Source organism: Pezoporus occidentalis, unplaced genomic scaffold (assembly GCF_034315485.1).
Source record: "Pezoporus occidentalis ecotype Australia unplaced genomic scaffold, CSIRO_AGI_Poc_V1 ctg148, whole genome shotgun sequence".
Lineage (NCBI taxonomy): Eukaryota > Metazoa > Chordata > Aves > Psittaciformes > Psittacidae > Pezoporus > Pezoporus occidentalis.
In genome coordinates, this window is record NW_026913295.1 from 1,221,066 (window position 1) to 1,233,794 (window position 12,729).

Genomic DNA, 12,729 nt, shown 5'->3' on the forward strand with positions numbered 1-12,729 from the left:
GCTGTTGAAACTTGGAAGACCTGTCAGGATGAGAGCTCAGCTGCTGCAGGCTGGTGATCTCTCTCCATCTCCTACCATCACTGGAACTTCACAGGTTTCTTACCTTCTCCTGTAATTCCCATTACAACGAGTCTACAGACTCATACAACCCTGGGACTGAGCATTGTGGCAGACATAGGGCCACCTCCTTGTCAAGGAAGGATGAAAGCCAAGTCCCCTGTGCTCCTCGTTCCACTTCCTGTACTGGCTAGTCCTATGCAAAGGTAAAGCAAATGGCACCAACCCATTTGTTTCCCCAAAGGTCTTGGGAACCATGCTGGGACCATATTGTGGGGAGTGATGCAGATGTGCAGTGGGCAGCCATTCACAGTGGGTTTTGCATGTGAGATCACAGATGTGATTACACTGAACTCCTCTGATACAGGAAGGAATAACTACTAATTAATGGTAGGATGACATATAATCTGTTCTGTCAGGCTGCTGTCATTTAATTAGCATAGTGCTGTTTGCAGCACAGTTAGCACAGAGAGAAGGTCTCCCTTTTCTCCCCACCTGGCTGGCACAGAGGGTTTGCAGAGGGGTGAAACATGTGCCTGGGTTTGGAAAATGGGATATGTTGGGGAAGACAATTTCCAAAGGAATTGAAGAGAAATGACCACAGGCAAGTGAGTCAACCCATGGTCTGCAATACCAGGACTTCATTTCCACTGTTGTTGAGGGCTCTGAATTAGCAAGCCTGACTCTGAAATCCCCACATCTGAAAGAAGTCTGTAGACCTTCTTCTGGTGTCAGTCTATTCATGTACCTATTTCACTTCTAGGACACTGAATATCCCATTATAGGGGTATCTACAGGCTTTTAGAAACCTCTGCCTGAGCTCTGCATTCAGTGACAGACTTCAGACAACTCCTATGAGTCCATAAGGTTGATGTGGACTGACCACATCAGCTCTAGACCTTTGTTCCCCAGCAGTTGCATATTTCAGCTGCAAACGAAGAACTCAACAGCATGAAATATAGTGATTTTGCGTGTAAAAGGTGAATGTGAGTGCTCAAGTACTGGTTTCTAAGCACAGTAAGTTTTACATATGAAAGCAGGTAAATCCTTTGATACACTGGTTTCTCTCACTTAGATATTCAGTCTTTATACAAATTAAGCACATAGATTTATTTTCCTATTAAAAAAAACCCGAAAAATTAAAATGTGAAAAAAAGCAAAGGGCACAAACCAGAATTGAGGCAATGAAGCACTGGCTATAACAGGAATATATATTGACTGCCTGGGCTCAGGCTCTGTAAAGCTTATTGCTTAATTTTTTACTGCTACTGGAGTTTAATCTCATCCTCTTTAGTGCATGTTTAATTATGGTAACCAAGAGAGTCTTGTATAAACATTTTTTACATCTAGATAAATCACAAGCACATTGCTAAATAATATAGTTAGTAGGGAGTTCATATCATAATTTTTATGTCAGCTCGTTGCATTTGATAATCATCTGAGAAATTCCACCATAAGCAACAAATCGCTTCACTTCAAGGTTTTAATTTGGCCAAGTATTTTTCCAAAACTGATGTCTGGGTTTGCTCTGAGATAATGTTACAGCTGTACCTGTGTGAACTTTAATCACATTCCTATCTATTCATGGATGTGAATCGTTCTGCTTCTCGTAATCTGTTTCTCTCCTTTCTCTCTCTCTTTTCTCTCTCCATCTCTCTTCCTCTTTCTCTCTTCTCTTTTCTTCCTTACTTCCTTCTTTCTCTTCTCTTCATTTCAAAATCCAGGGCATCATCCTTCCTGCACAGTAACGGGGCTTTGGGGGATATATTGCTGAAATAATTCTTGCATGTTTCCTAACATCAGACCAGAAGCTTCAATCTGGGACAATCCCAGGGGATATGAAAATGTTTCCCTACCCTGTCACATCTCCTGCAGCAATTTGTTAAGAGTTTTGTGTCTATTGTGTTTAAGACACTGTTTACAAAATCATAACAATTAAGGACTGTTTAAATTAAATTTATCCCCAGTAGAAATATATGTGAGGAAATTAGAAGATAATCAGATCTCTAGAATATAACCTACAGGACAAATAGACACATTATGTACAGTGCTCTTTCTGCAAAGCAGCAGGGCTTTAATGAAACCTGGAAGAGAGATGAACCCAGTAATCTGCCAGGACAGGACAACATGGTCACAGCTTTCTTGGTGCATTTAAACTGCCTTTGTGACGAGGATACCGTTTCAGATTTGGCCGCTTTGCAAAGCAAAGTACAGAGATTGTTGTGTGTTTTGGAGCTGTATTACAACATTGGAGCAAAGTCACCAGTGAATCAGGATCACCATTCGCCTGTCTTGACCTGAGAAGTTGCTAACAGTGTCCTACAGTGCAGAGCCAGCCTCTGTGGAGGGGATGTATTGGTTTGTTGGGGCTATGGTTGCACTTAAGCGATGGGACTGGTCTCTGATGACATGTGTGATGATCTTCCTTTAGTCTGTGATGTAGGGGAGAGAGAACAGCCTGGGGCTGAGAACAGATAAAGGACTTCAATGGCAACTTCCTTTAAAGTGCTCAGTGCTGAAGCAATTGGTCTTTGCTTTCTAGACTAAATAAATTGTGGGTTTGGACAAAGAATCACTCTTTTCATGATCTCAGAATGGCAGAGCTAACACAGCCTCCCAGCTGGAGGTGCAGCTCAGCTGCTGAGTATGGAGGCCTTAATTTGCAGATGGATCCTGTTATGCCGCCCATGACATGGCCCATATTGCACCCAGCAAGTGACTATTGCAAATAAAACACTGAGGCTCATGGAGTAAAACTGTGGTGTAACTGGGTCTCCATCCTCACCTGTGGAAGAAACCTGAGGAGCTTCTCTCTGTGACAACACAGTTGTTTAAGCAAAGGGTCAACATGAGCTGAATAGCTCTGACACTGGCCTCAGGTTCCTCGTACACAAGCAGATGATCTCAGACCATAAGCAAGGGGAAGCCGTGCCTTCATTCCTAGGGAACGTGAGACCACTGAAGAAGACCAAAAGTTCTGGAGGCAAAATCACAGCGTCATAAAAACCAGAGCACATAAAACTGCTGAGGCAGGGCAGGGCATTGCCATCTGCACTGCTGGAGGTCTGTCAGTGTGGGGTAACTGTGACTATGGCAGAAGGTTGTGGTGGTCCCTGCGGTGTCTTCAACCTGCCTGGGGCCTTGTGCCTCATCCTAATCCCGAAGGACTGAGACAGATTCATTTCCCTCAGGGGCTAGAGCTAGTTGTGGATTGTTCCCCTTGCTTGTCTGCTGCCAGAACCAAGCATCCTGATGCATTTTCCTTTCTGAACAAGCTCCCCTTCCATGCAATGTCAAGCATGTCAACTCAAGAAGGAGTTAACAGGCTGACAGTTTTCAATGGCACAGCCTCAAATTCAGTGAGTCCTGTCCTCAAAAGAATGAGCCCGAGTCCCAGGTCTCCACAGTCCTACATCCTGGCTGCTCAAGTGCCAGAGCCATGTGTTGTTGTTTTCTGCATCCCCAGGAAAAGGCAGCAAACTCAAGGAAATATTAATATGTCTTCTGCTGTGGTTGCCAAGTACAATTCTTCTTTCTGTAGTTTCTCCTTTCATTCTAATTGGCAGCATTATTCCTCTCGCCCTCTGTTGCAGTGTGGAACATAGTTCAGTTAAGCACCTTGTGTACAGAAGCATCTTGATGTTAATAGCCCCTGGGCAATATGATTCAGGTATATTATTATGCTGTGTGTATATATTGTAGCATTTAAGGGCATCATCTTGCAATGTGCTGGTGTACCTCATCCTCTCTGCATCTTATCCCTTCAGTTCTCAGCCATGAGCCCTGAAAGACCTAATCCCAGCACCATCCTGATACGCAAAGCTTTTTTATCACTGACTGAATTTAGAATCCCACATCTCCAGCTCATATAAATGAGGGCAACCACTCACTGGAGAGCTGCTGATTTACACCATGGAGGATCTGACCTGGAAATGTATAAACCTCTCTGAGGTTCTTCATGACAGATGCAGAAGATTGTTAATAGCAGTGTTTGTAACATAAAAAAGGAAGTGTGAAAACACGGATCATTCCCACCACAAACACAGAAGATGTATGTTATAAACTGCAGTCGGAGTCTGTTCACATCAGCTCTTTGCATGCTCTAACAGTATGTCACTTCCAGGATGGCTCAGGAGGTGCTAAGCCTTGGCACAGAAAGCAACCAAACATCATCAGCTGCCACCAGATTTTCCTGAGGAACGCATCCCTGTGCAAGAGCTCGCATCAGAATCGAGGTTTTGTGTCTGAGCCTTCACGTGGCTGAGCAGAAGGCAGTGCTGGGGGAGCAGTGCGTGCTTTGACAGAGGACTGAAGCGATGCTGAGCTGAAGCTGAGCAGCAGAAGGCTCGGTTGTATCAGCTTCTCCTAGGTGACATTGTTTGCTTTCTCTGGGTGAATGTTTTAAAAGGCATCTGTTGAAATGTCTTGCAGAATTCACACAACATATGTGCAGGCTCCTATGCAAATAGGGAGCACATCCCTTTTGCCACTTGAGCTTGGTTTAAACTTTGCCATAAATTCACTTTGTTGGTGGGTTTGGGTTTCTTTTTGTCTTGGGTATCACCTGTTCCTGTCCTTGTACACGAAAGGTGCTGTACCGCATGTAAACCCAGGTTGAAACAGGAATTGCCTTCCGAGAACAGGGGCAGAGCAAGGCGTTTCGAGAAGACTTCAGGTCTGATGTCCACTACACAAGTGTCCAGCTTTAGAGATCCTGAACCTGTGCTTGCAGAAGGTTTGTGAAAGACTGACAGTGAAATGAGGCCCTCCTTCAACTTAGAGTGGCTTCATAGATCAGACAGCAACTGAGTGCATGCATACGGCAGAGGAGCAAATCCGTATGTCCACTCAGCTGTAACTGCAATCCCCACTGCATAAAGGGAACTGCAGACCCATGGGGGTGACATGCTCACCGCAGGCCGTATATCCATTTCAGGGTACAAGATGTATCAGGAAACATGTTCCTCTGGCAGTCCATCAATGCAAGCAGCGCAAAAAGAGGGCAAAGCTCTGACACTCTGCTCCAGGGCAGCACTTCTCAAGTTCTTATGCAAGAGCATGGTCTGAATAGAGACCTTCTGAGCCTGGTCTACTGGTTCTTATGGAAATACAACACCGTTCGGACTGGCCCAAGAGTTCTAGCTTGTGAAACAGAAGAAATGCAAAGTTCTTGCTTGGTATGAGTCCAAGAAGAGAAATTAGATCTGCAAAGGAGGAGTTTCTCCACAGAGATGCCTGCTCCCTTCCTGAGTGTATATTGCCAACACTGTGCAGCCTAACGAGTTCTGGGCAGTGCTGTGCCATGATACCAGCCACACCAGTGGCTGGAGCAACATGGCACTGTGGTCAGAGTGCTCCGAAACCGCTGATGCTCAGTGGATGAGGGAACGCTGCAGAGCTGAGCCCTCTTCTGCTGAATTAATCACGGAGACACCGGCAGAATTTTAAGATGTTGCATTGGCTGTAAAAAGATGCGGCTGCTTCGAGGCTGTAGCACAGAGAATTCGGAAAACAAGAGAAATGGCACTGGTGGATGATGCTCCCAACTCCAGGGTATGTGCTGTGAGCTGGGTGAGCTTTATTTCCTTCATTTCCCTCTCCAAAGAGCTTTGCAAATTGTGCCCAGAATGCATGATGTAGCAGAGAGGCATTAAGTGGCACATGGGTGCAGGATGGTGGTGAGGAAGATGTGCACCACTACTGACTTTCAAAAGTAATCCCTGCAACCATGGGATGTTTTCCTTTTTCCAGTAGTCATCTCCCATTGCCCAGAATACAGAGCTGGGCTGGACTGAGTGGAATGCTGGGTGACAGCAGTGTACAACCTCTGCTGCCTCGCGGGGAATGTGGAGATCTTCTTATTTACACCCTGTTCATTAATTATGTCCTGCATCTTCTATAGGAGCCCACAAACACCATAAACAAAAAGGAGAGATGCCTGAGAAAAGCATGACTCAAATCCATTGCAGGAATGAACTACTGCAAATCTTCTGCTGCACTGGTCCCAGAATACAAATTGCAGAAGATATTTCTCCTTACTGGAGTCTCTCAGTTCTTTGATATTGCCCTCAAACTACATTATGCAAAAGTCATCTGAAATTATCTTTGGTCATTTCAGTTTATCCCTTATTTTCCTGAATGATGGGAAGTGGATTTCAAGGTGACTTCTCATTTGCCAAAATCATTACAGCCTGCTCCTGACTGACTGGATGGAAAAAGCAGTACGCGGATGCACTGATTCTGCACAAGCCCATCAAATAAATGTGTGCACTTAATTTCACACACCTCATGCAAATAGTCAATTAATGCTCCTGCTTTGGCACTGAACGCAGATTCCATACGTAAGACTGGGCTTATTTCAGCATGTCCAAGCCTCCATGCAAAATGGAGATTAGACACAGGTTCTGGCTGATAAATTTGTAAAGAGATGTTACCCCAGGCTCCTTGCCACACAAGCACAAATAGGAGTGGGGACATAGTTTCAATGCTAATACAGTCTCTCTTTCCTGGATAATATCTAATCAATTGTTTCCAGCACCCTGATGACTATGATGCACTTCCTAATCCTGCAGTCAGTCTATTAGACATGAATTGAAGTCATCAGCAAGCAAATAATGTTCTCAGAGAGATGACACATTTGCTGTATGCTCACTTGGGGCTATGGTCTTTTTGCCAGACAATAACCCTACTCCAGGAGTGCAGAGGTGTCCAGAAGCAGTAGGAAAGAAGAGTTTATTAACCAAGATGGTTATTGCACCGTTAAGAGGAAATGTTCACCATTGCTGAATTCCATAAGAAAGTACCTCATAATTTCTCAGACCTGGGAATGAAATGATGCTCTGGCAGAGAGCTGGGCTGTTCCCTTTCTGTGCGATGGCTGACGCTGGCTGTCAGGTTTTGAGCCCAGAGGACAGCATTCAGATGCTTGCTGAGACAGGCAAAGCCCCTGTTCCTCATGGAGCAGTTTCCTTGCTGGCAGCGCTGCGGGATCACACAAAGTTGGGGTATCCCATGCTGGTGCCAGGCTTGTGCTCAAGAAGAGGGGAAGCTGTTCCTTCACTCATGGTTGTACCCTGGCACTGTTGTGGTTTGTTCTGCAGCAGCTTCGCTGTGAGGAAGCTCATGGTGCAGCACAATACACTCAGTGACAACAGGGGCAGGAAGGAGCAAGAGTTGGGTTTGTTGACATGGTAGCTGTAATTCAAGTGCCAAAACATGGGTGGCCTCAGAGCTCTGACAGGTCCCACAGCACTCAGCCTCTTGTTTCTTGGATAAACTGGCATACCCCAAACGGCACAGATGCCTCTAAATTGAGGACTGGGCATATAAGCCTGCTGAGAGGTGCAGAGCAGTGCTCTGACCACAGTGGCTTTGGGAGATCATGAGCAGGTTTACACTGGAAGACAAGACTGTCTCAGCCCATCTTTGGGAAGCATGGGTGCAATGTGAAGGTAGGTCACAGTGGAGGAGAAGTTGTGGAGGCAGCTCTGGATTCCCACGTGTAGGAATGTGGGAACTCAGGACTTGGGAATTCTGCCAGTCCTCAGCTGTATTGGAGAACTTAGCTGTCTGGTTTTATTTTCAGGCCATACTTGAAGTGTCCACCTCCTTGGCCTTTTGACTGCTGCAAACTCCCAAAGAGCCCACTGTAGTCTCGCCTAGCTTTGCTTCTCATCATTGAAGCTCCTGCTGTTTTAATACTCTTGTACCTGCCTATTTGAACACCTGGGATTTATAAACGCAGTTCAACAGGTCCCTGTCCCTTGGCTGAGCTGATGAAAGACCATTTTACATCCAGCTTGCAGCAAACGAACAAGATTTCAAAACTCGCAGGTTGTCTGGACTTGAATTTTAACATTCATGCTCAGTGCCAATCTTTACTGTCAGTGCCCTCAGCATCAGCATCCTGACAGCGGGCATTTTAACACTGGCTGGGGATTCCCTCAGGGACCAACTCCTCAGGGATGGCACCTACTTCCCTGCACCAGGAACCTCTCCAAACCTTACTTTGTCTTCTGACTGCACCCAGATGCGCACCCCACAGCTGCACTTCACACTTCCCAAAGGGAGCATGGTCATCTCTAGAGCCCACCAGAACCCCTGGGGCTATGGACTGGCTTTGCCAGGAGCCTCCAGGGTCAAAGCATTGATCAGAAGTCTGGTGCGATGAGAGAACAATTTGATCATCAGCCTTGGTTAAAATAACCCCACAGACTCCTTTCCATGTCTCTGATGGTGGGGAAAGCACAGCTTGCTGGGGTGAAGGTAAGTGATGCTGGCTGAACTCATGCAGTCTGCAGTGGGGCCCATCCACAGCACCATGACATAGCCCTCCACAGTAAGTGGACCAGACACCCTGTCCTGCTTTGAGGAGAGCTGGCTGGCCCAGAGGCTCCTGAGGTCCAGTTTGCTTCTCTCCATAACCACTGTGGACAAGGAAACGATGCCACAGAATCCTTTTTTTGCTGATCAGCTGGTGCCTGTTTGAATCATGTGCACAGCCTGTCACCGAGGCTCAGATACCGCTCTTCTCTCTGCATAGCCTATGGGAATGGCTTGCCTCGCCTTCGTTGGGTGCACACTGTAGACATGTCTTTGTTGTTTCTTTTCAGACAAGCCACGAATGAACAACATCCTTACTTCTGCCACCGAGCCCTATGACCTCTCCTTCTCCCGGTCCTTCCAGAACCTCTCTCACCTCCCACCATCCTATGAGTCTGCCGTCAAGACAAACCCAAGTAAATATTCTTCTCTGAAGAGACTAAGTAGGTGTCAGCTCATTTCATTTCTTTTGTATCTCATTTGCTTGTAAGCCACATTGGGCACAATGTTAAGGCAGTAACCTTCTTCCCTCTGTCGTTGTACTGCCCCAGTTGGTGTGTCTGGTAATGATTCTTCTGGCTGTCACTTCCCATTAAGGAAGAGTGTAGAGAAAGAGTCACTTCATTACTGTGAGAGCACATGTGGTTATTTGCTTATTGACCTCATTCTGTGCTGCCTCCCATTACACCACCTTGTATCTGCTCCTCATAGAGTCATCTGAGAATCTTCTTTGTGCTGGAGCTGAGATGAACCAAGCTGTCTGCCCCGGATCAGCTGAGTTCACTTTAGTGTACCCAGGGCAGATATCTCCCCATCCATGGGGTAGCTGAAACCAGATGACAAGCCCATGTTGACAGAAAGCTGCTGAAATGGTTGGGAGCATCTGTTTCAGTAGGAGGACAGTGGTGTGATCTGCTGCCATGTTTCATGGTGTATGTGTCTGGATCTGGTCCTGACTTGTGCCATGCACTGATGTGAGGACTGTCTCTGTTATTGCAGCGTGTTGCTGCCACCCTGTTCACACTAGTTGGTATCTGTTCTTTCTCACTGTTTTATGTATTGCATTGTTCTGCCAACTTTGCTGTGAATGCTCCAGCCCATCACCTTTGCTGATGGCACTCTTCAGCTTTGGTGGGTTTATGAAATAAGTGGTATTTCTGCAGGCAAATGCTCTCTCCAGGCTGACACTAGGCTTGTAGTATATATGTTTCCCTGAACATTTTCTGGATGCAGCTTGTATTCATACTGCTGAACTTAGAGAAATATCTTAGGTGTTTAACCTTGCAATAGCTTCATTGAAGGTAGGTCAGGATGAGGAGCAGATCCTGCTTCCTTAGTATGTATAAAATCTGCATTCCCGATTTAGCCAGCTAAGTGACAGACACAAAATTAAGTGGCAGGGAAGCCCTTGGACTGTCAATAGGGAATCTCTGGAAGATTTTTCAGAAAAGAAAATGGAGAGGAAATGTAGCACATAAAAATCTCAGCCCACTCCTTGGTACTTCAGCATGGAACATGTTTAACATTAAGGCAAATACATTTGATGTGTTTAAAAGTAAGATTGTGCTTAACCTTGTTGGAGAACAGAGGTGAGGTATTTTGTGGCTGGAGCCTGCCATCTTCCCTGTTCAGCATGCCACATGCATAACTCTGCTTTACCATGAGCTTTGGTCCCTGATAGCATTTGGATCTCACACTGCCACCCACAAGCATTTTCCCGTCACTACAGCCTAATGATGGACAGTCCATGTTCTTGATCAACTTTGATGGTACTATCTAATATTGAAAAGCCTTGAACTCATGGCACTTTAATGTTACTGCTTTAAGATGTGATGATTTATTTTCATTTCTTAGCTGAAATGAAAATTTCTCAGCAGACAAATATACCCTCTAGATAGCCCTGAAAACTGCTGTTTAATTGGTAATTGATTTGCAGTGCCTGGGATTACCTGGGGTACATACTTCCTCTTCAGAGTCTGGGAGATCTCTGTCCTGGCATCACTGAGAATAGGTTAGAAATGATGGCTGCTCCTGTCATGATACAGAGGATGGTCAGGACCATTTCTAGCCTGTGGTTTATTTATTGCTTCACATATTGTGCATGGATTCTCAGTGAAATCTCCTTGAGCTCCATATTAAAGCTATTGATGTATCTATCTCACTGGAACATTAAAAAACCACAAATGAATCCCAACTGAAACTGCCACCCCTTCCACAGCCAACATCTAGGAATGTATGTCAGATCTGAACACTCTACATACTCCTGCAATTCTTACCTCACTCAGACTGAGTCTAAATTCACCCACACCAAGCAATGCCATCTCTTCACTGAGCAATACCTTACTAAGTGGTGTCTCAGCAGTCTGACCCATTGGGTGCACTGCTCAGCAGTTGAAGAAAGGACGGGCCCTTACTTGTTCATCTTGCCCCTCGGTAGATCACAGAGAAATGAATAAGTATTGAACTCTAGCACTGCATTTACCAGGTATTTGTCTAAAGTGACAAAAACAGGTTTGTATTGAGGTGCCAAGATTACACATCCTCAAGTACGTGCTGAATATAGCCAGCGTCCCTCTCTTGAGCTTCTCCTGACGGTGGCCCTGTCCCCATTCAGAGGATTCCTGGCAGTGAACATGAACCTAAAAGAGCATTACAGTTAGTGTTTGGGCATTGGCTGGAGTGGGGTTCATTCACCCCCTTAGCTTTTCAGCAGCATCCACCCTAGAAGGGGTTCCCTGCACACTGCAATGGAAAGAGCAGCTATTTACCCATGACTGGCAGGTTCTAGTTACAGTTCAGTCATCGTTGCAAGGCACCAAACTATCCTTTTGCAAAGCACCTGACAAATGTCAAACCAAGTGCCTCACACTGTATTTTTGACTAACTAGACAGCAGTTCCAGCTCTGAAAGTGCTAAGCACTCCATGCTCCCACTGGGCTTGCATATGCTCAGCTCCTCTGGAATCACTGAATCACTTTCTTATGCCTGGTCCTCTTCAGAGCCAAAGGAAAATAGGCACTCAGGTCCTAGACCTGTCCTTGTTAAATGCTAGCAATACTTTTTCTTGCTCTATATGAGGGAGCTAAAGGCAACACAAATTCCAGGAAAAGTATCTAAATGCTGGGATTTGCAAAGATTTTTTTGTTTTGTTGTATTTTTCATATTTAAAATGACTTGTTTCTAACAAACTCCCTGCCATGGTTAAAAGAAAAGAATGCTGTGAAGAGCTCATTAACAAATGTCATATTTCTGAGTAAAACAAAAGGAATTAGCTATATTTTCAATCAGCTATTTCAGTTGCCAGACAGCTAAAGGTCACTTATTTTCCCACAATTGACAGTGACAGTGAAATGCAGTTTCTTCCCAAGAGCATCTAAATTGAATAATCAAGGCCTATCCAGGAAGAAATAATGTTTAGTTTAATATCTCCTTGCCAAAAATGAGGAGACATCACTCAGCAAGGGTATGGTGAGATCCACCTCACCCTAGTTTAGCCGTTCAGCAATCAGGCATCTTGTTTGTGCATTTGATGGAGGCATCTCTACAGTCAGTGAAGGACATCTCCATGTGAGCTCTCTGAAGGTCCCAGTCTGTCATTGACACCAGAGTTGCTCTGGTAAGCTTCCTAGCTCTTTGCTGGATAACAAGCCTAATTTGAGATGCCTAGAGCTTAACGAGGTACATCCCTCTTTAGGAGCCTCATCTCGGTGACTTGTGAAGCAAGGAAGAGATGAGCATCTGCTGCATCTGCATCCCTGGGGAATGTGCCCAGCTTGGGGAGGGGACCTCCTCACCGCTGGAGTAGCAGGATGGGCACTCACCTCTGCTGGCGTTTGACTAAGAAAGTAGGACCATGGCTTCTTCTTCCAGAGCAAGAGCTTGAAGAGGGTCCAGGCCTTATAGGAGCAGTAGAAAACATGTGGATCTAGCATAGCAGCCAGCCGGAAGCAGAGCCTGTGCAAGCAGAGCTATTTCTGCTTCCATGGCTATTTAATTCCGCAGCTTTTACTTCAAGGCACAGACAACAGGAAACCCATTTGGGGTTGCTATGTGTGAAGCCAAGGAGGGGGATCCCTGAGGGGCAGGGTACCACATCCATGGGAAGCCCTATGCCTAGTCAGGCTGGCATGTGGGAAGAGCAGCGGTGGGTGGATGTGGGAACACATGGCTGAGCAAGAGCAGCTGGGTTAATTCTATCCTGCCCAGCACTCCAGGGAACTGGTGCCTCCAGCTAAGTGAGAAAGGTCAGTCAGGAAGGAAGATAATATTTTCAGGCATATTAAGCCACTTGGTATTGGGTAAAGAAGCATCACAAATGACTAGGCAGCTTGGAAATGTTACAGCCAATTA

At 45.6% G+C, this 12,729-nt stretch overlaps 1 protein-coding gene across 4 annotated transcripts in view; it reads left to right on the forward strand.

Annotated features, from left to right (window-relative positions):
• Nucleotides 1-12,729, forward strand: part of SHISA6 (shisa family member 6) — a 542,762-nt gene that overhangs the window by 207,016 nt on the left and 323,017 nt on the right. For 3 of the 4 annotated variants that reach the window (XR_009963172.1, XM_062610582.1, XM_062610584.1), the window contains one exon: nt 8,670-8,822. Coding sequence is in view for 3 of the 4 variants with exons in the window: in XM_062610582.1 (XP_062466566.1) it covers nt 8,670-8,822 (153 nt within the window). In the remaining variant the exon portion in view is untranslated. The remainder of the gene's footprint in view (nt 1-8,669; nt 8,823-12,729) is intronic. The other variant, XM_062610583.1, reaches the window with a different exon arrangement.